Here is a 25,451-nt window from a genome sequence, read left to right as displayed (position 1 = left end):
TTGTATCAGTTTTACTGGTAGTCCACTGTATGAAGAAATTTTGGGTATAATTAGTTTTTTTTTTCATCTGAAATGTACTGCGATTTATATTCCAAAGCCACTCATATAATGCAGAAACAATCAAGCAAGCAAAACACGCGCAACCTGCGCACGTATTTGTACGCACACATTTTTTATGCAGAATAGTACAGCCTAGCGCATTTCACAATGACTGCTCGATTCACTTTCGCCAGAAAGTCGTGTATGCCTAAGGTTAAAAATAAATGACATTTATAGTGAATGCCCCTATAAATGGTCTTATGTTTACGATTTAGGTTTAAAGGGGTCATATGATGCGATTTCAAGTTTTCCTTTCTCTTTGGAGTGTTACAAGCTGATTGTGCATAGATAAGATCCCTGAAGTTGCAAAGACTAAAGTCTCAAAACCAAAGAGATATTCTTTATCAAAGTTAAGAATCTGCCACGCCCCCTAAAACGCCTCGTTCTAACATGCCCCCACATATCTACGTCACTATGTGGAAATATTTGCATAATGCCGCCCAAATGTTCACGCAAAGAAAGAAGGCATGGTTTCAGTAACCGCAGTTAGTGTTGAAGCAGCCATGTAAGGGAGACGCTGTGTGTTTCTAGGCGAAAGCAAAAGCCCTCTATTTGGCCTTTCAGAAGTAGATGCATTTAGGAATCTTTAAGATTACTTACAACAGAACAGCAATGTATTTTATGGACGACCGTTTCGTGAACCTAGGAGAGGAGGTAATTCTGACTTTGCTATAGGGCCTGTACAGTACTAAAGTACTGAGACGATTTTGCGCGAACTATTTCCCAGTACTATTTAAAGGGTTGCATTCGCACCGACAGTGTGTACTAATGGCGCTTTTCCACTGCGTGGTACGACTCGGCTCGGTACGGCTCAGTACGGTACGGCACAGCTCGGTTCGGCTCGGTTTAAGTTTCCACTGCAGTTTAGTATCGCTTTAGAATGGGTGGGATTATTCACATGTCGTTATAGTTGCGCCGCCTCTACTGCCGCGACTCCTAAAAAACGTTTTCATTCCACGTCGCCCCATCAAGCTCTCGCTGGATCCGCTCCTCTGCTATCAACGAGAGGAACGTCTGTACTTCCTCAACAGGGGGAACAGCCACTTTTTGATTGTTAAAAATGGTGCGCTCGTTCAAAACAGTTGCGTTCGATCCTTCGCTGGCTGTGCTGATTTAAATCTAGTGGTTCTTTTGTGTTTGTGTCGCAAGTTCAGTGACGCAGGTAGTGACGATTCTCTCCGGCCAATCCGTGATCAGCAGAGTTTACACGTCACGTTTTGGTAACGGTACGGTACCTCGGTGGAACCCCAACCGAGGTGGTACTAAATAAAGTACCAGGTACCAGGTACTGTACCCAGTGGAAAACCCCCCAAAAGTGAACCATACCGAGTCGTACCGTGCCGTACCATGCAGTGGAAAAGCGCCATAAGAAAAGTGAACCGTACCGAGCCGTACCGTGCCATACCATGCAGTGGAAAAGCGTCATAAGAAGTGACGTAAGCCGGTCGACAGCGACGTCATTTGTGCGTGGCATTCAACAACAGAAACAAAGAACAACATTAACAACAGGAGGATGGAGGACGCTGTGATCGGAGCTGTGTTTTTGTTGTGTCTCACGGGTTTCACAATAATGGACATGGAAAGTCAACGTATACGTAAAACGATTGAAAGAACGGAAAGGAGGACTAAGAATATGAGGTTCCATTTGTGTCAAAAATTAGTCGAATACTTTGTGCTTTGTACTATATATTTGTCTTTGTCTACAGTCATTGCCTACTTGATCAGGTAAATCAGTATATGTAGGCGTGTATGTTGTCTGTTAACGTCGTCTTAATCTGTCATCCTAACTGTTGTCCTGTTCTGTCGTCCTGTCATCTTATTCTGTCGTCCTAACTGTCGTCCTGTTCTGTCGTACATTTCATATTTGACTAGGCTGCTTTAGGAACCGTCTGCAAATTTACCTCACAGTACAAAACGAAGTACAATAATTCATTCAAATTAATGTTCACAGGACTATAGTAAATGCCTAGTGGCAAAATTACTAAATATATTTTGCCAATGTCTTGCCTTAGACAATACTTCCAACATCTCCCTTACAGTCTGTACAGTACACAAATATTTTCATGAAAAAATTAGGCTACTGTATTTTTTTCTTCATGTTCCAAAGGTTGTAGTATGTTCCTAGATACAAGACTGACTTACTACATGTGAGATTTTGCCAATACCTGCTTTACTGGACGTACAGTGCACAAATATGTTTAGAAAAAAACTGAATACTGTAAAAATAAAAAAAGGCTTTTAAAATAAAAAATAAAAAATATACTGTAATTAACCAAAAAGGCTTTTTCATGTTCCAAAGGTTGTAGTATGTTCCTAGATACAAGACTGACTTACTACATGTGAGATTTTGCCAATACCTCCGATCATATATGTACAGTACACAATTATTTTCATAAAAATTACTGTAGTACAACCTTTGGAACATGAAACAAAACAAAAAAACCTATTGGTAAATTACTAGTGGGCAAAACTCACTAAATATAAGACAACCTTTGGAACATGATAAAACCCTCTTGGTGAATAACTGTAGTTTTTTTTAAAAACTATTTGTGTACTGTACATACAGTAAGGGAGATATTGGCAAACTCTCACCTGTAGTAAGTCAGTCTTGTAAATAAGAAAACGCTACAACCTTTTTCTAAAAATATTTGTGCACTGTACATACAGTAAAAAAGATAATTGGAAAATATCACCTGTAGTAAGCCAGTCTTGTAACTAGGACTGTATTACAAGCATTAGAACATGAACAAACCGTTTTGGTAAATTACAGTAGTTTTTTTCTAAGAATATTTGTGTACTGTACATACAGTACACAAATATTCTTAGAAAAAAACTACTGTAATTTACCAAAACGGTTTGTTCATGTTCTAATGCTTGTAATACAGTCCTAGTTACAAGACTGGCTTACTACAGGTGAGATTTTGCCAATACCTCCCTTACTGTACTTACAGTACACAAATATTCTTAGAAAAAAACTACTGTAATTTACCAAAACGGTTTGTTCATGTTCTAATGCTTGTAATACAGTCCTAGTTACAAGACTGGCTTACTACAGGTGATATTTTCCAATTATCTTTTTTACTGTATGTACAGTAAGGGAGGTATTGGCAAAATCTCACCTGTAGTAAGCCAATCTTGTAACTAGGAATGTACTACAACCTTTGGAACATAAAAAAAACCCCTACTGATAAATTACTATATTTTTTCTAAAAATATTTGTGTACTGTACATACAGTAAAGGAGGTATGAGCAAAATCTCACGATTTATCTCATGTCAGTATCTAGGAACATACTACAACCTTTGGAACATAAAAAAAACCCCTACTGATAAATTACTATATTTTTTCTAAAAATATTTGTGTACTGTACATACAGTAAAGGAGGTATGAGCAAAATCTCACGATTTATCTCATGTCAGTATCTAGGAACATACTACAACCTTTGGAACATAAAAAAAACCCCTACTGATAAATTACTATATTTTTTCTAAAAATATTTGTGTACTGTACATACAGTAAAGGAGGTATGAGCAAAATCTCACGATTTATCTCATGTCAGTATCTAGGAACATACTACAACCTTTGGAACATGAAAAAAACCTATTGGTAAATTACTCTAATTTTTTCATTAAATATTTTGTGTACAGTACATACAGTAAGGGAGATATTGGCAAACTCGTAAGTTTTGTAACTAGGTACATACTACAACCTTTGGAACATGAAAAAAACCTATTGGTAAATTACTCTAATTTTTTCATTAAATATTTTGTGTACAGTACATACAGTAAGGGAGATATTGGCAAACTCGTAAGTTTTGTAACTAGGTACATACTACAACCTTTGGAACATGAAAAAAACCTATTGGTAAATTACTCTAATTTTTTCATTAAATATTTTGTGTACAGTACATACAGTAAGGGAGATATTGGCAAACTCGTAAGTTTTGTAACTAGGTACATACTACAACCTTTGGAACATGAAAAAGCCTTTTTTGGTGAATTAAAGTATTTTTTTTTCCTAAACATTAATTTGAATGAATTATTGTACGTCGTTTTGTACTGTGAGGTAAATTTGCAGACGGTTCCTAAAGCAGCTTAGTCGAATATGAAATGTGAAACTAACTTTACCGAGCTGATGAAGGTTATGATGACAGAACAAGACGACATTAAGCATGACAGAACAAGACGACAGTTATAACGACAGAACAAGACGACAGTAAGGATGACAGAATAAGATGACAGTTAGGACGACAGTAAAGACGACAGTAAGGATGACAGAATAAGATGACAGTTAGGACGACAGTAAAGACGAGAGTAAGGATGACAGAACAAGATGACTGTAAGGACGACAGAACATGACGACAGTAAGGACGACAGAACAAGATGACTGTTAGGACGACAGAACATGACGACAGTAAGGACGACAGAACAAGACGACAGTAAGGACGACAGAACATGACGACAGTAAGGACGACAGAACATGACGACAGTAAGGACGACAGTAAAGACGACAGTAAGGATGACAGAATAAGATGACAGTTAGGACGACAGTAAAGACGAGAGTAAGGATGACAGAACAGGATGACAGTTAGGACGACAGAATAAGATGACAGTTAGGACGACAGAACAAGATGACAGAACAAAACGACAATAAGGACGACAGTAATTAAACGACAGAGAAAAATCAAGCAGGACGACAGATTAAGACGACGTCAACAGACAACATGCACGTCTACATGTACTAATTTAACTAGGCAAAGTAGGCAATGACTGTAGACAAAGACAAATGTATAGTACAAAGCAATTTTTGACACAAATGGAACCTCATATTAGAATCTCCAAGGACAACTGGCAGTGCTACATTTGCTAAAAGTGCCTGCACTTCAGCGTTCGTCCATCTATCGCTGTTCTCCTTACTTGCGAAATAAGTTGACACAATGTTTACAGTATGTTTACACTGCGTTTTAAATCATGGTGGGTGAGGGCGTTTTCGCACACGTTTGACCAATCAATGTCTACTTACATCATGATTAATACCAGTTGTGCTGGTTAGACCCTGCTCTGGAGTAGGAGATAATTTGGTTCTCGAAAAAGGCAGTCCGGTACTAAAATCGCTCCCAGTTCCGGCTGTGTGAAAACGCCAAAAAGTGGGTAGTTCCACAATTAGTTCTGGTACTATGAAAAGGATGCCGCAGTGCGAAAGGCCCTTATGACAATCTGGCGCTTCTGAATCAGCTACTGTAAGTATGTTTTGTTATTAGTTTAAGGATTTGCTATTGACTGTTCAAATGCGGAGTCTTGCACATTGTGTGTGTGTGTGTGTGTGTCTGTGTGTCTGTGTGTGTGAGAGAGAGAGAGAGACAGGGTCACATCACAGTGGAGTCAGCTGTCTTAACCGCGGCTTGTGTACTGCAAACACATACCAGCTTCATCACTGTGTCTGTCATGCTGTGACTAATTACTTACGGTCTTTACATTTACTTTGAAAGATGAAGCTCACGATTATGGTAAGAGGCGTTACATTTCCGACAAGTGCTTGCGGTGTTCGGCCAATCACAATGCACTGGGTCAGCTGGCCAGTCAGAGCAGACTGCGCCTGTCGGAAGGAGGGACTTTGTAGAAAACGAAGCGTTTTGAGAGAGGCGGGGCATAGAGGATTACAGACATTAAAGCATGTCAACATATTCTGTTACACCAAATACACAAAATAATGATCTTTAAAAAAGCATCATATGACCCCTTTAATCCGAATGATGCGTGTGCTAAGTGAGTGAACATCAAAGATCACACAACAGAATTGCTCTCTCGCTCTCTCTCCCTACCATTAAGTAACTTGTGCATTGTTTTACTTACTTGTTTTTGACGTATCCGACCGAACTACAAACTTTCCAGTGATGTCTGTGAGAAAGGTATATTCACTCGACAAGCTCGCTCATCTGCGCCGCCGCGCGCTCAATCCACTCAGCGTGCTTTGTTTATCAGCTCGCACACACCAGCTATACAGGCATTAATACTGAATGTTTAACATTATATTCATTGCATACATATACTTCGTAGACATCCTTAATCTCTAATAACTCCATTCTGCTGTCTGTTGTCAGTGTTTCATTGTCTGAATATGGCACTTATCACATGCTGTGTGGTATCAGCGTTTGGTATCGGGGCATTTTAACGAATACGAGTACAGGAGCTCAGTATCGGGCCCGATACCGATACTTTGTAGTAATAGTAACAAGTCAGCTTTGCAGTGAATAGTAACTATTAATAGTAAAAAAAATCCAATGAAGGGAGCTAGATTTAAGTCAACTTAAATGAATGGATTATATCAAGTATAAAAATAATACCTAAATAAAAACCTAGTATACTTAAAGTGCAAATATATTATATAAACACTCAGCCATTGGTAACACATTCTCTTTTGGTTTCTCTTCCTGTGTTTAGTTTAGTTTCTGTGTTTGTTGTTTGCTTGGTTTTTTGTGCCAGTAAAGAAGAAAGCTGCATTTAGATTCACATCCCTTCTACTTGCCTTGCTTGCAATGTGACAGAATACCAGACCTGGAAAGGAGATGGATCTAGCAGCTGTCCACCTCCTCCTCTTCTTCACCCAGGATGATCACTCCCTTGACGACCATACCACATATTTTTTGGAACATGCCCATCAATCAGTTGTGGCTTAATGGATAGAGAGTTGGACTTGTAACCCAAAGGTCGAGGGTTTGAGTCTCAATTGTAGGTGGGGGGAGTGAATAACCAGTGCTCTCTCCACCTTCAATACCATGACTGAGGTGAGACTCTTGAGCACGGCACCGAAACCCCAACTGCTCCCCGGGCGCTGCAGCATTGGTTGCCCACTGTTCTGGATGTGTGTTCACTACTGTGTGTGTGGAAAAACACTTCCTTGTCAGTTTGTTAATTTCATTTTATTACACTGGATTTCATGAACAGTTAAAAACCAATATCCCTTTTCCTTTTGATGGTACTCGAGGGAAATTTATTGATTTTTTTTCTTTCATCATGGATGAAGTGGAGGAGGGCTTTGATTGCAACTCACCCGCCACAGACCTAGAGCTCACACTCACCACTGACTTCTTGCCAGTGGAGATGTTCGTCATGGAGCTAGAAGCGGAGGACTTGTTTGTCCCAGACCCTGAACCTGTTGCCATATCTGTCCCAGAGCTAGAGCCAGCAGCCATGTCTGGCCAAGAGGGAGCACTAATCCAGTTTGACATCCTGAAGTAAAGTCCTACCTATGTCCTCACCCTCGAAGCTCTTCCTTCTCTTCTGGTCCTGTCCGCCTGTCCTGTCTGGAAACTTTCCTCCCCTTCCAGCCTCCAAGCTCCTTCATCTCCACTGGTTCCATCCAGCCTTCAAGCTCCTGCATCCCAACCATGGAGGCCATACCATGTTTCCGTGTCTTGACCATGGAGGTCATCCAAAACCTAGTCATCCTCACTGGTCCTGTTCAGCTGCTTGGCTCCTCCCCTTCTGCTGGCTACATCCTGTATAATGGCTCCGGTGTCACCCTGGGTTTTCATCTCCTTGTTTCCGCCTGGGTCTCTAACTCTTCGCCCAGCTTCGCCTCGCTCAATTGATCGCCTTGTTAACCTCGATCCACAGCCAAATCTCCACCCTGGCTCCTCCATCCATCAGCTCCAATGTGAGTTCTTCTTCCACCGGCTTCTTCAGTGTGTCCTCCTCCTCAGGTCCCTCCATAAAATTCACCCGAGGGTCCTGGCACTCTCTCCCACTCTTTTGGTGTATTTTTTGCTTACACTGCCAGATGGCACTTAGCGGGTGCCTAGTGAGGGTAAATATCACGTTTTGTTTACTTAAAAATGTTTCTATAAACTGGAATGTGGGCCCATTTAGTTCCAAGTACTGAAATTATACTACTATTATAAAGTATACTACTAGTACAGTGGTGGCGAACTCCGGTCCTGGAGAGCCGCAGCCCTGCAGAGTTCAGCTCCAACCCTAATTAAAACTCACCTGCCTGGAACTTTTCTAGCAACCGTTTATACCTTGATTAGCTTGTTCAGTTGTGTTTGATTAGGGTTGAAGCAAAACTCTGCAGGGCTGCGGCTCTCTAGGACCGACTTTCGCCACCCCTGTACTAGTACATTGATTGATTTATTTTTGTATACTTACTGCATAAAGTATATTTTAAGTTTACTTCATAAAATAAATTTGAAATATACTTCTTTTTTGTACGGGCTAACTTCTCAGTTTTCTTGTTTTTTTCAACTTTTCCTTAAAACACATTTTACTCTCCCAGCTTAAAATACAGAGTAATATAAGTAAGGCATTCACAGGTTCATTTTCTTGAAACTGGAGAAATTACATACTTCAGGTTTAATTTCATTTTGTTCAGGGGGGTTTAGCAGACCTTTGTGGTTGAAGTCATAGATGTACTCAGGACAGAGAACTGCAACCGTCTGATTGGGCTTTCCCATGGACCAGCAAATTATCCCATCCCATTCAGGAACACAGTGATCCTCTGACAATATACACAAATATAATTTTTTACCAAAAGTATAACATGAATTACATCTATATTTAACTAAAACATGCATTCAATGTATTCTCCAACAAAATGTTTGAAGGTGACAAGTCAAATTAATCTCCTCAACATATACTGTAATAACCCAAAAGTAAATCCGGTATGTTTTTGATATAACCCAAGAGCAGTGGATCTGCATTCATCACACAATTAGGCAATTCTATATCCTGCTATAAAGTGACTCATCACTATGAATAACAAAGGAACCTGAGCTCAAATCAATATGTCTAATCTTAAAATCTTCATATAAACAGGGCCACAGTCTAATTTGCCATAATCATAGATCTCGCTGTCTTCAGGAAATTGGATCTGTGGGGTTAGGAAGATACCATCTTTTGATTGCTTCAGTATAGTTGTCCATTTGTCGCAACAACTCTTGTTAGCTTTATATTATGCCAAATTACACATTTGATTTAATTAGATAGAGATGGTAGATAGAGTAGATATCAGCATGTATGAGTCATATATGGGATTTTTTTTCTCCTCTTCTATCGTCCATCAAGTGAAAATCATAAATGTGATTGGCTTTAAAAGTAATTGCATGCTTCTCCTCAACAGGCCCTATAATTTGATAGGCTATACTTAGGGTTAGGGGTGTTTCTGACATTGTATAACAGTAATTTACTCACACAATAATTACATGCACATTTCTCACTGAAGCAATTTTATAATTAAGTGCACAAATCAAGCCGAAATACATTATAATACCTCTGACACCATCTAACTGTGCACGGATGCCTCTCTCACACCTCGCTCGTGCATCAATCAGAAGAAAGATCTGTTCATCTCTGGTGATGACATCATCAGAATCAATCTGTAAGAACAGCAACATAGAAAGAGAGAACATTACTCTCTCCCTTTCACATTTTTTCACTTTACACAATTCTAGACACCATGATGAATACCAACAGCACAGTATCATCATATCTTGATTCTGAAAGATAGTGGTAATTTTTTTCTTAATGTTATTGTGCAATTTCTACATGGTAGATACAATTATATTTCTAAATGCAATTGCATTTTTTATTTTTTTATTTAGGCACTTTCATTTATGTCCCATGGTGTGGTTTTCTTTTTGTTATCCCCAAAACAAGTGCATTTAACTGTACTGAATGTGCACTTTAAAAATCTTTAAAATGTAAAAAAAAAAAAAAAAAAACTTTAATTGCAGATAATATAATATTAATTAAATAAATGTCACACTTTATTACCCACTTTAGTCCAATTTGTAATAATGTGAAATTAAAAGTTGCTTTAAAGTACATTTTAAATCGTTTTTTAAATAATCATTTGTCATGCTTTCATGACATACACTTATTTTGCTAATATACTAAAGTATAAAATACTTGATTCGTATTACATTTAAAGTTAACATATTTTAAATATTTAAAGTTACAGTTTTTAAAGTTATGTTTGTCAGTAGATACTCAAGGGATATAAATGTCACATAAAAAAAACTTTCATAATTTTTTTTAATGCCTTTTATGTTTTATTGTTTTTATTGTCCCTGAAATTCTTTCAAGACTTTCAAACTTAAACTATTAAAATACATAATAAAAATTTATTTCACATGTTTAAATATATATCTCAACAAAGAATGCAATAATATACATAAACATGTTGAAAAGATGGTTGTTTTACCATTTAATCTACACATGTGAGATTACAAAAGACTAACAACAGCCTCCCTTAGTTTCCATGCATATGGTTTATAGTTTTCCACAATCTCATCTTAAATCATTGACAAATCATCCATCTATCACTATCTGGCGCACCTTCTTTTAGGCTCATGCGCTGTCTTTCGGTGTTGTGAAATATTTGCACAGTCCTGTGGTATGTGACGAGCTCTCTTCATCCTTCAGGATGAGAAAGCATATCCAACCTTATACACACCCCACACCCATGGCCATCCCTCACCACTGTCCCACATCCCACTGGGTCCTCACGAGTAGAAAAACATAGAAGCATTTGTGCCCTGAATACATTCACAACCACCGAACAAAACTTCAAGCTCACACACTGACCACGAGAAGAAAGAAAGAAAGAAAGAAAGAAAGAAAGAAAGAAAGAAAGAGAAAATTACAATTTAAGTCGCCATGAAATCAAAAATGACCCTGTTTGTTTTCTTACTGAAAAAGAAATCCACATCTAATTCTTTATGATATTTTGATCTCTATATGACTTTGTTTAGTTTATGCTTTGCACCAAATTGTCCGGCCACTTAGACAAACAATAGAATATCATCCCTCAACAAGCCACATGATTTCAGGAATTGTTCACAGCACAGTTGTAGCACAATTGGGAAAGAGTTACTGGCCAACAATTAATCATTTGGGTTTGTTCAGATCTCTAACCCTTAATTTGAGCAATAGTAACAGTAAAGCTTGCATTTAATTATAATGAATATATTGATAATACTTGTAAAATGACATTGTAAATGTGAATGTATTTCTAAAATCTTATTATTTGTTTGTTTTTGTTTTGTGATAGCATCACAAAAATTTCAAATTAAAAATGCAATTCTAAAATGCTTTAATATTTCATACACACACACACTCACACAGAGATAACATTATAATCAGGGCCGGATTTACGCATAGGCAAAAATGGGTTTTGCCTATGTCACGAAAAGAGGTAAATCCGGCCCTGATTATAATCACAGCATCATCATTACAGTTCACATTAGTCATTAAGGGACTAAAACTGCAAAAAGTCAATTAACCATCTGTCTCGTTTGATTTGTGTTTTTTTACCACTGGAAGACATAGGCATTAATGAACCACACTGTCACACAATCGAATGCCATTGATTCGTAATAACTGGTTTGCGTGACTGCCCAGTGTTAAAACAATTGTAAGGATGTCATTTGATAGATATAAGTGAATGTTTATTTCATTACACATTTAATTCATGTTTGAAGAGGGTTATTCTGTTTCACTAGTCCAGAAGTAAACGTTTGAACTTGCCGAATAAAAGACTTCTGCATAATTCTGAAGATATTTCACTATGTTCAAACACCTGTCTTCTCCAGTGAAGGTTCAATTAGTGGCATGGCAGTGTGCTTGATCAATAGTGCTTCTCTGGGTCATGTTAATACCGTTTCTAAATTGTCTGTTTATCGAGCGTTCATCTCTCTCTGACATCTCTCTCTGACAGACTCATTTTCTGCTTCATTGAACATGTACATGCATACGCCAGTAATTCTCTCTGAGGTTGACAGGACAAACAAAGAGACACTTTCATTTCCTCAATAGCCAGACATATGCACAACCCTGAAAAAATTATACATTTCTTTGCGCCCAATCTAAATTTCAGAACAACACCAGGGTCGCCGCTAGTGAGGTGAAAGGTTACGATTATAGGGGCCCGTGGCTGTGGGGGAGTTTATAGTTTTCCACAATCTCATCTTAAATCATTGACAAATCATCCATCTATCACTATCTGGCGCACCTTCTTTTAGGCTCATGCGCTGTCTTTCGGTGTTGTGAAATATTTGCACAGTCCTGTGGTATGTGACGAGCTCTCTTCATCCTTCAGGATGAGAAAGCATATCCAACCTTATACACACCCCACACCCATGGCCATCCCTCACCACTGTCCCACATCCCACTGGGTCCTCACGAGTAGAAAAACATAGAAGCATTTGTGCCCTGAATACATTCACAACCACCGAACAAAACTTCAAGCTCACACACTGACCACGAGAAGAAAGAAAGAAAGAAAGAAAGAAAGAAAGAAAGAAAGAAAGAGAAAATTACAATTTAAGTCGCCATGAAATCAAAAATGACCCTGTTTGTTTTCTTACTGAAAAAGAAATCCACATCTAATTCTTTATGATATTTTGATCTCTATATGACTTTGTTTAGTTTATGCTTTGCACCAAATTGTCCGGCCACTTAGACAAACAATAGAATATCATCCCTCAACAAGCCACATGATTTCAGGAATTGTTCACAGCACAGTTGTAGCACAATTGGGAAAGAGTTACTGGCCAACAATTAATCATTTGGGTTTGTTCAGATCTCTAACCCTTAATTTGAGCAATAGTAACAGTAAAGCTTGCATTTAATTATAATGAATATATTGATAATACTTGTAAAATGACATTGTAAATGTGAATGTATTTCTAAAATCTTATTATTTGTTTGTTTTTGTTTTGTGATAGCATCACAAAAATTTCAAATTAAAAATGCAATTCTAAAATGCTTTAATATTTCATACACACACACACTCACACAGAGATAACATTATAATCAGGGCCGGATTTACGCATAGGCAAAAATGGGTTTTGCCTATGTCACGAAAAGAGGTAAATCCGGCCCTGATTATAATCACAGCATCATCATTACAGTTCACATTAGTCATTAAGGGACTAAAACTGCAAAAAGTCAATTAACCATCTGTCTCGTTTGATTTGTGTTTTTTTACCACTGGAAGACATAGGCATTAATGAACCACACTGTCACACAATCGAATGCCATTGATTCGTAATAACTGGTTTGCGTGACTGCCCAGTGTTAAAACAATTGTAAGGATGTCATTTGATAGATATAAGTGAATGTTTATTTCATTACACATTTAATTCATGTTTGAAGAGGGTTATTCTGTTTCACTAGTCCAGAAGTAAACGTTTGAACTTGCCGAATAAAAGACTTCTGCATAATTCTGAAGATATTTCACTATGTTCAAACACCTGTCTTCTCCAGTGAAGGTTCAATTAGTGGCATGGCAGTGTGCTTGATCAATAGTGCTTCTCTGGGTCATGTTAATACCGTTTCTAAATTGTCTGTTTATCGAGCGTTCATCTCTCTCTGACATCTCTCTCTGACAGACTCATTTTCTGCTTCATTGAACATGTACATGCATACGCCAGTAATTCTCTCTGAGGTTGACAGGACAAACAAAGAGACACTTTCATTTCCTCAATAGCCAGACATATGCACAACCCTGAAAAAATTATACATTTCTTTGCGCCCAATCTAAATTTCAGAACAACACCAGGGTCGCCGCTAGTGAGGTGAAAGGTTACGATTATAGGGGCCCGTGGCTGTGGGGGAGGGGGTTTGTCACGAAAGCTTATCAGTTGCACGTTTTAAGCCTTGCCAGTTTAAACATTAAAAACTATTTAAAGCACTCAAACACAAGAAATAATTGTTGTTATGTCTTAAGTGAAAGTAAATAGTTGAGAAAAAAATGTGTATCATTATATTGGATGTATTGTCTCTTAAAGTGACTGCGCCTATAATTTACTAGCTGATGTTGGTGTCCTTAATGTTAATCCAAGAAATTAAATGGTAGAAAATCACTCACAGCTCTTTACTGAATTACTTTGTAGTTTTAACAATAACTAATCTATATTTAATTTATACAGTGAAGACTGTGCAATGCTTTTTTACATTTGATTAGTCAGTATCTGTACCATTGCCGATCCTAGACTTCTGGGGGCCCTACGCAAAACTATTTCGGGGTGAGTGGGGTGGTTGGGGGGTATGAGTGGTTATGAATGAATTAATGAAATGTATTTGTCCGTGTTTCACTCTCGAATCGCTCTTGCGGAAAGCGCTTGAGAAACAGGCTATCAGAAATCGCCCCCTATACCCTTAAATAGCCACTATTTGAGGGGACAGCCATTTTAGGCAGAGGGAGGTGTGGGTGGGAACTTGGGAGGAGGTTCCGGAGGAGGACGGACACCCGGGAGGGGGCCAAGGAGGCGACGAAGGAGGGAGGAGCCAGGGAGGAGACAGGAGGGGCCCGGAGCAGGAGGAGCCAAGCAGGACCCAGGCCACAGCCATAATGTCGACCCATGGTGAAGCCTACGGAGGGAGGAGCCATGGAGGAGGAAAGGCCGCCAACTCCAGGGGGCCAACCAACGGTGGCGGAGCAGGTGGTGGAGGAGCCCGAGGCGGAGAGCCAACTTCCTGAGGCGATGGCGGGTCGACGCCCGACCTAGGTGGAGCCGGAGGGACAAGGGAGCCAGGTGGAGCTGGTGGATCGACAGGTGACGGTGGAGGTGAGGGAGCTAGAAGCCGAGGTGGAGCCGCTGGGTCTACGGGCCGAGGCGGAGGCTGGGCCTCGGAGGTTGGAGGCAGTGGTGAGGGATTCTCCAGCCATGGCGACGCTGGAGGATGGCAGACCCGTGGCGCTCGCACCGTAATGATGGTGGGCTGATCCTCTAAGCTGAACACGGAAACAGGATGGCACTCAGGAGGAGCGGACACTTGTGGGCGCTTTCTAGGAGCGGGCACTGAAGGGTGCTTTCTAGAAGCGGGAAATGGAGGACACTCTGGACTGGATTCGGGGACTGGAGCCCTCTCCTCTTCGCTTTGGCACTTTCGTCGCACCATCCACAGCTTTCTCCCTCGTGGTGGGCATTGTTGCCGGCTCTCACATCTGGTCTGACGGCTTGGGCTCTATTTCCGGGGCGATCCTCCGCTCAGTCACTCGGCATTGTGCTGGCTCGTAGATCGTGGCGGGAATTGGCTCTCCATCATCGGTGGGCTCGGGCTTTAGCTCCGCACAGCGGGGAGATGGTGGGCTAGGCTCTGGGTCGAGAGTGGTATCCACTCCACAAAGGCAGTGAAATCCGCTTGAGGACCATCTTCTGATGACGGCGCTCTGCACTCGATGTTTAGACTGGCGTCGTAGAATGCACAGAGCGTCCGGGTAGCAGTCTCGTATGGTCCTCGAGCGATCTCTCCCCCTGCTCCAGCAGGAGGAGGAGAAATTCCGGGCGAAGGAGTGCATCCATGAGGGAAAAACAACGCAAACAAAAACACTGAGAAAAATGAGAAAACAAACGGAGGGGAAAACACGGAGGTAACTGTTATTGGTCGGTTCTTCTGTCACAATCTGTGATGGCGAGGAACGATGGAGACGAGGAATAAATGAAACAGTCTTTAATCCAAGAAACACAGGGTACATCTAACACTGGGAACGGCAGGAAACACATGAACATAACAAGTAGAACTGACAGAGACAGCCTGCACAGACTAGGACTTAAATACAGGGGATGATTGGGGAAACACAGGTGTATGGGATGACTAATCAAACTAATTAACAAAACGAGGACAGGAACATGACCAAATAAGGGAACAGAAACAGGGGCAAAACATGACACAGACAGACCATGATCCTGACACATATTACCTAAATCACATATTAATATGTTTTATATTTTTAAAATGAAAACGAAAAGGGTTTTGTTTTATATTTTGAAGAAAACGAAAAGGCAGTGGTGTTTGATATCATTTCGTTTTATTGTAATGCGTGTACGCGTTGCATGAACCACATTTTTGTGGCGAATATTTTAAATGAAACAGAAAAGAGGCAATGCTGTTTGATATATTTCGTTTCACTGTAATGTATGTACGTTCCCCGAACTACATTTTTGCGGCTATTAATGTTTAAAAGAAAACTAAAAGAGGCAGTTGTGTTTGATATTTCGTCATATTGTATACATACAGTGAAGATAACTGGAGTAGCCAAGGCGTTATCAAGTACTATGCTGTTCCATTTGCAGAATTACCGAACTTTGCGTACTTAGTATTGAGAAATGGCCATAGTGGACATTCTCGAGCGCACTCATTCAATCCCACAACGCACCGCAAAAACGAGTGTAAACAAGCACCAACTATGCAAAAGAGGCAGTCCTTCCGGTGCACTCAGTGTCCGAATTCACTCACTCGTTTTCATTCACTCCTTCTAGTGAACTGAATTATGGCGCTTTTCCACAGCGTGGTACGACTCGGCTCGGTACGGCTCAGTACGGCACGGCACGGTTCGACTCGGCACGGTTTGCATTTCCACTGCAGTTCAGTACCTCTTTAGAGTGGGCGGGATTATTCACATGTCGTTAAAGTTGCGCCGCCACGACTCCTAAAAAAAAAACGTTTTCATTCCGCGTCGCCCCATCAAGCTCTCGCTGGATCAGCACCTCTGCTATCAACGAGAGGAATGTCTGTTCTTCCGCAACAGACAACAAAACTTTTTGGTTGTTAAAAAAAGGTGCGCTTGTTCAAAACAGTTGCGTTCGATCCTTCGCTGGCTGTGGTGATTTAAATCTAGCGGTTTGTGTTTGTGTTGCAAGTTCAGTGACGCAGGTAGTGACGATTCTCTCTGGCCAATCCGTGATCAGCAGAGTTTACACATCACGTTTTGGTAAAGGTGGTACTAAAAAAAGTACCAGGTACCAGGTCCTGTACCCAGGGGAAACCCCCCCAAAAGTGAAGCGTACCAAGCCGTACCGTGCCGTACCATGCAGTGGAAAAGCAGCATTAGTGACCTACTGTAGGGAATAGTGATTGAGGGTATAGGGGGCGATTTCGGACACAGCCATAGTGTCTCTTCCGTGGCTCGGTACACTTTCAACTCGTCTTTTTAGTCTTGAGCAAGACTGTACGACATTCACATTACATGATTTGACTGACTTTTACGTAGAAAGGGCAACAGCGCACCGCATTAAAATAAATGATCATTCATGTTTTCATAACCGCTGGCCAAATTCAAAAACGAAACTAAAATTAAATCATCTTTGAGAGCAAGGGGGCACCCTGGTGTTTCAGGGAGGGGCCCTACGCAGCGTGTGTATTTTGCATATAGGGAGGATCGGCTCTGTTCTGTACATTGACACCTACACTCTAAAAAATGCTGGGTTAAAAAGAACCCAACTTGGGTTATTTGGCAACCCAGCGCTGGGTAAATATTGCACAGAACACATGGTGGGTTATTTTGACCCAGATGGTTGGGTTAAATGTTTTTACCCAACATGCTGCATTGTTTTATTTAAGTCAACTATTTTTTTTTATTATTATTATTATATTGCTGGCTTAAAATGGACCGGAAATTTTAAAAAACCCACAGAATTACTAGAGGCAACAGCAATAATCAAAAGATTAACATTTATTATTAAGCAAGAACATGGACAGAATATAAGACATTTTATGAAATTATTTGAGTGAATTCAGCATAGTTTACAATTACATTTAAACAAGCATTTTAGACATAAAAATGTAACATTTAAAAGTAGCATTTTAATTTAAAGGGGTCATATGATGTTGCTAAAAAGAACATTATTTTGTGTATTTGGTGTAATGAAATGTGTTTATGCGGTTTAAGGTTCAAAAAAACGTCACACACGGCGGGCTAGAGTGATCGGAGACCGGCGGATTCGACGAAGGAGTGGCCGGCGGGCTTGCGGCAACCACATGTGACGACCCCGGGCTGGACTCCACTTCGTTCACGGTGAAAGCCGATCCGGCGATCCACAGCGCGAAGTTGATGTATTTCCTCAGCGACCAGCACGGATCAGCTCTAGGCATGACGAAGCGGATATCGTCCTCTTTTGGAAGGCCAAACAAAGTAGTTTCGCTTTCACAACGAAACACAGCGTCTTCACTACATGGCGGCAGCAACAATACTACAGCGAGAATAAAAGTTACGCCTTCTTTCTTTGCGTGAACATTTGGGCGGCGTTATGCAAATCTTCCCACATCGTGACGTAGATATGTGGGGGCGTGTTAGAATGAGCCGTTTTAGGTAGGTGTGGCTGACTCTTAACTTTTATAAAGAATATCTCTTTGGATTTGAGACTTTAGTCTTTGCAACTTTACAGATCTTCTTTATGCACCAAGAGCATGTAACACTTCAAAGAGAAAGGAAAAATTGAAATCGCATCATATGACCCCTTTAAGTGTGTTCAACCATTCTCTGTAATCACATTTTACCGAAATAGTGCTAATTCGCATGCAGGTGTGTCGCCAAAATCTGAGACAGTGATCGCCGGAGAACTGTAAACTTCAGACCGTGGCCTCGCGTTTCACTTGTAGTTGAAAGAAGCCGTGACTGACTCCATAACCTGCCCATAAACAAACAGTACTGAGATTAGACAAAATATTTTATCATCAAATTAAATGAAACAGTATTAACGAATAAAATCCATTTATGTTATGCAAGGCAAAAGCAGTGGACGCAGCTGACTGACATCTCATCCTTGTATGTTATGTTGCGTAAAATAATACAATTTACAGCACAGTAAAGACTTTATGAATGAAATAAAATGTATACAAACCTTTATTTTGCTGAAGAAGTGCACCTAATAGGTGGCGCTGAGAACCGCTCTCTCCTGTAGAGGATGCAAAAAGCCTGCGATCTGACTGTAACTCAGCAGCTGGGTTGTTTCGTTGGAGACAGCTAGGCTCAACCCAGCAGTTTGGGTAGAAAAAAATAACCCAGCATTAAAAACTACCCAGCAACTTAGTTACAGAAAAACTACCCAGCATCTGGGTAAAAATATTAAAAACAACCCAACAAAATGACCCAACTGGCTGAACCCAGAATTTGGGTTAAAAAAAATTACTAAGCATTTTTTTAGAGTGTACAAACTTGAAAAAAACGTAAACATTGTTTAATTTGTATCTTTGTTCTATTTGTTTATTTGTGCTTTTTACACCATATCAAACAGGGCCCATGGGTATAACCTGCACCGGGGCTCTGCAAACCCCAGCTACAGCCCTGGCTTCATTTGTAGTTTGCTGACACCACTTTAAGCAAAAGACTAAGATACTTTCTAACTATAATAACTAACAAAAATGAGAAAAAGCAGTCTTGAAAGAGTGAAAGGTGAAAAGGGTCATTTTCCCTTTGCCCGAGTGATTTCTTGGCTGGGGAATCTCTCTCTTTCACACACACACACACACACACACACACACACAAACACAGTCCTGTCTGCAGTCTTCTCATGGACCAATCAAAAATGTATGTGGCTGATGAGACATCGATTCAAATAGACAATTGGGAAAACTGATCAACTGAAGATGATCATCTGTGTTCAACCAGTCAATGACGCTGAATTCTAATTTGGATTCAAACCTGGATTTAAAGTAAAAATCCATTTACACTTTAGTCACAATAGCGAAGATTAAAAGCTCTAGAGATATCTCTAAAAGAGCATGTACAGTCATTCATAACATTTGTCGATTGAGTTATATATATATTTTTGTATTAATTTATGTTGATCTGATAGTTTAGGTAAGTGTTTGCATATTCACAGTATATTTGCACTTAATTTGGTCTCATTCAAATTGAATTAATTTCACATGATTTGATATAATTGAAGTATTTTTAAGCAATTCTATGAAGCAAAACTGTTAACTATTGATAGAGACAAGAACAAATAGGAAGGAACCATTAAACTAACTATATCTTAACCAAATAAACAAGTATTTCATATAGTCAGGTATTGATCTATAATTTTGCATGAGGAGGGAAAGCAGCAGACAACGTCTGAAACAGCCCTTATGAAAAAGAATGCATAGATTATGACTTCTGCATAGATTTAAAGAGAGTAATTATTACAGAAATTATATACTTTATAAGAATATAAGTGCAAAGTGTCAGTGTTTTACCCATTATAGGCTTAAGTACAGTTTTATAATTTCATAATTACTTCTATTGTCGTTCAAATATACATGTACATTTAGTAATTTAGATGCTTTTGTCCAAATCAACTTAGAAATGAGGACAATAGAAGCAATCAAACGAACAAAAGAGCAGTATTATGTAAGTGCTGCGACAAGTCCAGGTTAGTCTAATGCAGTACTACGCGCAAGGTTTTTTCCTTATAATATATATAAAGAAAACAAGTAGACAGAATAGAAAAAGAATAGAGAACACTGGTGTTAGAGTGTATTTTTAAAATAAATAAAAAGAAAACAAGTAAATAAAATAGAAAAAGAATAGAGAATGCTAGTGTTAGAGGGTCATTTTTTATATATATAATAAGTAAAAAGAAAACAAGCAAATAGAATAGAAAAAGAATAGAGAACACTGGTGTTAGAGTGTATTTTTTAAATAAATAAAAGGAAAACAAGTAAATAGAATAGAAAAAGAATAGAGAATGCTAGTGTTAGAGGGTCATTTTTTATATATAATAAATAAAAAGAAAACAAGCAAATAGAATAGAAAAAGAATAGAGAACACTGGTGTTAGAGTGTATTTTTTAAATAAATAAAAAGAAAACAAGTAAATAGAATAGAAAAAGAATAGAGAAGGCTAGTGCTAGAGGGTCATTTTTTTAAATAAATAAAAAGAAAAGTAGGCAGAATAGAAATAGATATGGGGTTACTGCCGAATGTATTGACAAACATTAATAGCAAACCTAAATATTTTTTTCAATGTCATTTCTATTGATACTTCCATATTTTTAATGATGAATGCAATTTTGTACAATTAAAATATATTAACTCAGCACATCAAAAAGTGTACTTCTTTAAAGCAGGACAAAAGATGATAAAACAATGATTTAAAACGTTCTTTAAAGTAAAACTTTTGTAAATATTTGACATTACAAAATGCTCTTTTTAAAAGTGTACGTTAGTGTACTCTCTTTAAGTACATTTAAGTGACCTTTTATTTAAGTAATATATTATCTGACTGTATAGAAATATATAATGTAATATATTATACACACACACACACATTTCAGATCACATACATTACAGTTAAGCACACTCTTTTTCACAAGGTTAAGTCTTGACAAATGTGTAAAAACTGGCCCCACAGTAGATGTACAGTATTAATGTTAACGCTGGGAAGTAAGCACATGCCAGTAGTGAAATACTCACCAGAGCTCTGGCTTTCATCAGCACACAGCACAACACAAAAGCCACGGAGACCTCCACTGACACCATGCTTAACCCAAGACCTTTGACCTTTTCCAGAACTTCAGCTCACCAGAGAGCTCCTGTTTCTCTTTAGGACATGGTGGTCTAATTGAGGTGCAGAGAAGTGGCGTTTGGAGCCATTACTGCTGTGTTGTGTTAAAGCTGTTGTTATTCTGATGTCGTTGCGTCCACCAGCTATTCATCTGTTGGAGTGTGATCAATAGTTTGTTTTAGCTCAGGTTAATTTATGGGCTACCTGGATACACTTACATTTGAATATATAGACATATTTCAAAAGAGTAAAATCCACTTCTTTGTAAAATGTTTCAAATAAAAAAAAGGGAAAGATGACAATTGAATATTCTTTACCCATCACAGATGATATTCTTACATTTCTCAGATTCTTGTTCTCTTATTCTTGATTGAAGATTAAACTTGATGATCCATTTGGAGACCTGTTACGGAGAGACTCATCTGTCATTGTAGAGACATGATCTCCTGTGTGTGAGAGTGTTCAGTGAGGTTAATAGCGTGGTGGTCATCATTGGCCCTTGGCTGTTGGGCTCCACCACTCTTTATTATGTGGGATGGGCATGAAAAATGTTAACCCTTCATTGCCATGAGAAAACAACGCCCTGACTCTACTCCTTTCAAGAGTTGCTATTTTTCTAAGCCTATTCATGCACACACATTACAAACATCACAAATTCAGTTTGATTTCATGAACATCTATGTATGTATTTGGTATATGCTGCAGTGTAATAAGCAGGAAAAACAGTGTGACACATGAAGCCAGATGTATACTGTGTGTGTGTATATATATATATATATATATATAACATAATATTTGAATCAGTTTTTGTATTTTGTATTTTTCTTTCATCTGTTAACAATAACCCTGGAACACAATATACTGTGAATAATTTTTAATCAACAGGTAAATTTGTCTAACACATAATAAGCTAGCCTTTAATGAAATACATAATAAATGAAATCCACTTTTGTTGTCCACTATATATATATATATATATATATATATATGTATTAATCATATACCATTATTCTTTTAACATTATTATTTTCATATATTTCACAAGAAACTGAAAATTCAAAAAATATTATTATTATTACTATTATTATTATTATTATTATTAATATCATTAGCATGCTGTTTTTGATTATATTATATTATATTATATTATATTATACATTTTCAACATGTTGTAGAAAATACAAAAGACTGAAATATATTACTGAAAAGCAGTGTTGGGAGTAACGCATTACAAAAGTAATAATATTACAGTAGTAGGCTATATTACTTTTTGCTGTAACGCAGTAATATAACGCATTGCTAATAAAATTAGGTAATAATAACTCGTTACAATCTCAGTAACGCAAGTTACAACAACATATTTTAACTCAAAATTAAGTGTTTACTAACACCGCAAAACAGCACCAGAGAAAAAATTCCGCGAGTAAAATAGTTTGTCTATTTTCTGTTGCTGGAATTAGATGGTTGAGATGACTGCAGAGACGGATTCTACATTTGTGAGATGGACACACTCCTGTTATTTTCAGTTTATCGGAGAAAAGGATAAGAATGCATAGTCAGATGCAATATATGCGACACCAAACTCTCAACATGGAGAAATAGCACGAGTAAAACCTGGAAACACCTGGACTGGTGCCACTAACACTGAGCTGTCGGAGAGAGCTGCGGGGTCGGAGAAGTGAAAAAAAGGTGGCGGATGAGCGCAGACAAGCAACACAAATTCAGTTTAACAAAAAAATAACAAAATCTGTTTTTATTAAATCATAGTCTATATATAAAATGAATGAATATGCGAAATATTTGACTTAAATAGGCTAATTAACAGTAACAAAACGAAAGGAAAATACTGAGATGATGCTGAGTTTGGTTCACAGGCTATTCCCAGATAGCACAGGTACGTCGCGGAGACGTCTGTGAGAGATCGTAGCATCTGGTAAACATTGCAATCGATCGAACATTTTCAGTTGTTAAGGAGTCGTCTTCTTTACCTCTATACGACATCTATACGATGAATCTTCAACATTTGAAATTATGTGCTACCACGCACTGCCGGATCGGAGCAAGCTGATGAATGAGTAAAACTCGAGTTTTTAACGCAACAGCATGTCACACCAGACGCGACCGTTGGTGCAAAGAGCTTGGATTCCTGGGCACCACAATCTCTAAGGACCTGAAGTGGGACACTCACATTGACTCCATTGTGAAAAAGGCCCAGCAGAGGTTGTATTTCCTTCGCCAGCTGAGGAAGTTCAACCTGCCACAGGAGCTGCTGAAACAGTTCTACTCTGCTATCATTCAATCCATCCTCTACACTTCAATAAATGTCTGGTTCAGCTCAGCTACCAAATCTGACCTCAGAAGACTACAGAGGGTAGTCCGGACTGCTGAGCGAATCATTGGTACAACCCTCCCTTCTCTCCAAGAACTGTACTTATCCAGAGTGAGCAAAAGGGCTGGAAAAATCACTCTGGACCCCTCACATCCAGCACACTCCCTCTTTGAACTGTTGCCATCTGGTCGACGCTACAGAGCACTGAGCACCAGAACGACCAGACACAGGAACAGTTTCTTCCCTCAGGCCATCCATCTCATGAACACTTAACAATAACTGTGGAACACACACTATTTATTCACTCATACACTTATTTATCTAACAACACTTTACAACATTAAAGCTTGGTCATATGAAGTAATTCTTCTCAAGTGGTCTAATGGTCCTCATTAGACGTTTGTCGACACCCCCTAGTTGTCACCGGACCCTGATAAAGATTGACACATAAAAGTTATTTTAGGATTGGGTGGTATGAAAATATATATTGTGGTGACAATAAGAGTGTCTACTCAAAGATTTTATTGCTGTATTGTTTTTATAGTGGTATGTAAATATATCCGATGCAGTACAGGACTACTTAAAGTTATTGACATGTTAGAGCAAATTAAAAACAATGCATGGATGAGAATACATATCTGAACTGAAGTTAAGTGTAATAAGCCTTGACAAAGAACTCAATGCAGTACTTATCCTGTCTGACAAACCCAAAGTATACAACCAGTTAGATGCTTCTCAGACAGTGTGTGAGTACTGGATTTTCTATTAAGATGGGGAGTCCAAATGTGAAAAAATCTGATTGTAAGAATATTTATATTAATGCACAACGCCGACATCTTACGTCATCCTCCCGGAGCTGCTTCCGTGTACAACAGTGAGAGCAAGCTAGATTAAATTGATTAAGTTTTGAATATGGATATTTTTCTTACAAAAACGCATCGATTCACTACAGGAGCACTACAACACAACCTTTGTTCACCCGGAGCCATGTGAGGCACTTTTTTATTATGAATGGATGCGCTTTATTTCATTTCTTTTGGACCGATGAACTGTAACTGAAATGACTGCCATTAAACAGCTTGGAAGATTAAAGACAATTTTTAATATAACTCCGATTGGATTCATCTGAAAGAAGGAAGTCATATACACCTAGGATGGTGGGTGAGTAAATAATAGGCTAATTTTCAATTTTGGGAACTATCCCTTTAAGCACACAGATAGAAGCAGGTTTAAAGGGGTCATATGATGCGATTTCAAGTTTTTATTTCTCTTTGGAGTGTTACAAGCTCTTGGTGCATAAAGAAGATCTGTAAAGTTGCAAAGACTAAAGTCTCAAATCCAAAGAGATATGCTTTATAAAAGTTAGTCAGCCACGCCTACCTAAAACGGCTCGTTCTAACACGCCCCCACATGTCTACGTCACGATGTGGGAAGATTTGCATAACGCCGCCCAAATGTTCACGCAAAGAAAGTTCCCTGGTCTCTATTCACTCTAGGCCACCGTGTGTGACGCTGTGTTTCATTGTGAAAGTGAAACGGTCACGGAATGCCAAGAGAGACAAGGTAAGAATCCAGGTGCAGTTTATTGAAAGTAACAAATAATCAAAACGGAACAAAAACGTGGCAAAAGGTAATCCAAAACACAAGAAACAGTGAACTCCAGATAACATCAAGAAGACAAATACAATATAGCAGCAGTGACAGACAGAGTGAGCATGGTATATATATATATATATATATATATATATATATAT

General features: G+C 38.8%; 1 protein-coding gene across 1 annotated transcript in view; it reads right to left on the bottom strand.

The window, feature by feature from the left end:
• LOC107569183 (parathyroid hormone/parathyroid hormone-related peptide receptor-like) overlaps window positions 1-21,343 on the bottom strand; it is a 35,372-nt gene extending 14,029 nt beyond the window's left edge. Inside the window, exons 1-3 of the mRNA XM_016255192.1 lie at window positions 21,278-21,343; window positions 9,366-9,471; window positions 8,484-8,594 (exon numbers count right to left, since the gene is read on the bottom strand). Coding sequence (XP_016110678.1) covers window positions 8,484-8,594; window positions 9,366-9,471; window positions 21,278-21,343 — 283 coding nt within the window. The remainder of the gene's footprint in view (window positions 1-8,483; window positions 8,595-9,365; window positions 9,472-21,277) is intronic.
• Between the last annotated feature and the right edge of the window lie 4,108 nt (window positions 21,344-25,451).

The sequence above is a fragment of the Sinocyclocheilus grahami genome, unplaced genomic scaffold (assembly GCF_001515645.1).
Source record: "Sinocyclocheilus grahami isolate Dianchi unplaced genomic scaffold, SAMN03320097.WGS_v1.1 scaffold1321.1, whole genome shotgun sequence".
Lineage (NCBI taxonomy): Eukaryota > Metazoa > Chordata > Actinopteri > Cypriniformes > Cyprinidae > Sinocyclocheilus > Sinocyclocheilus grahami.
This window is presented reverse-complemented; position numbering and strand designations above follow the sequence as displayed.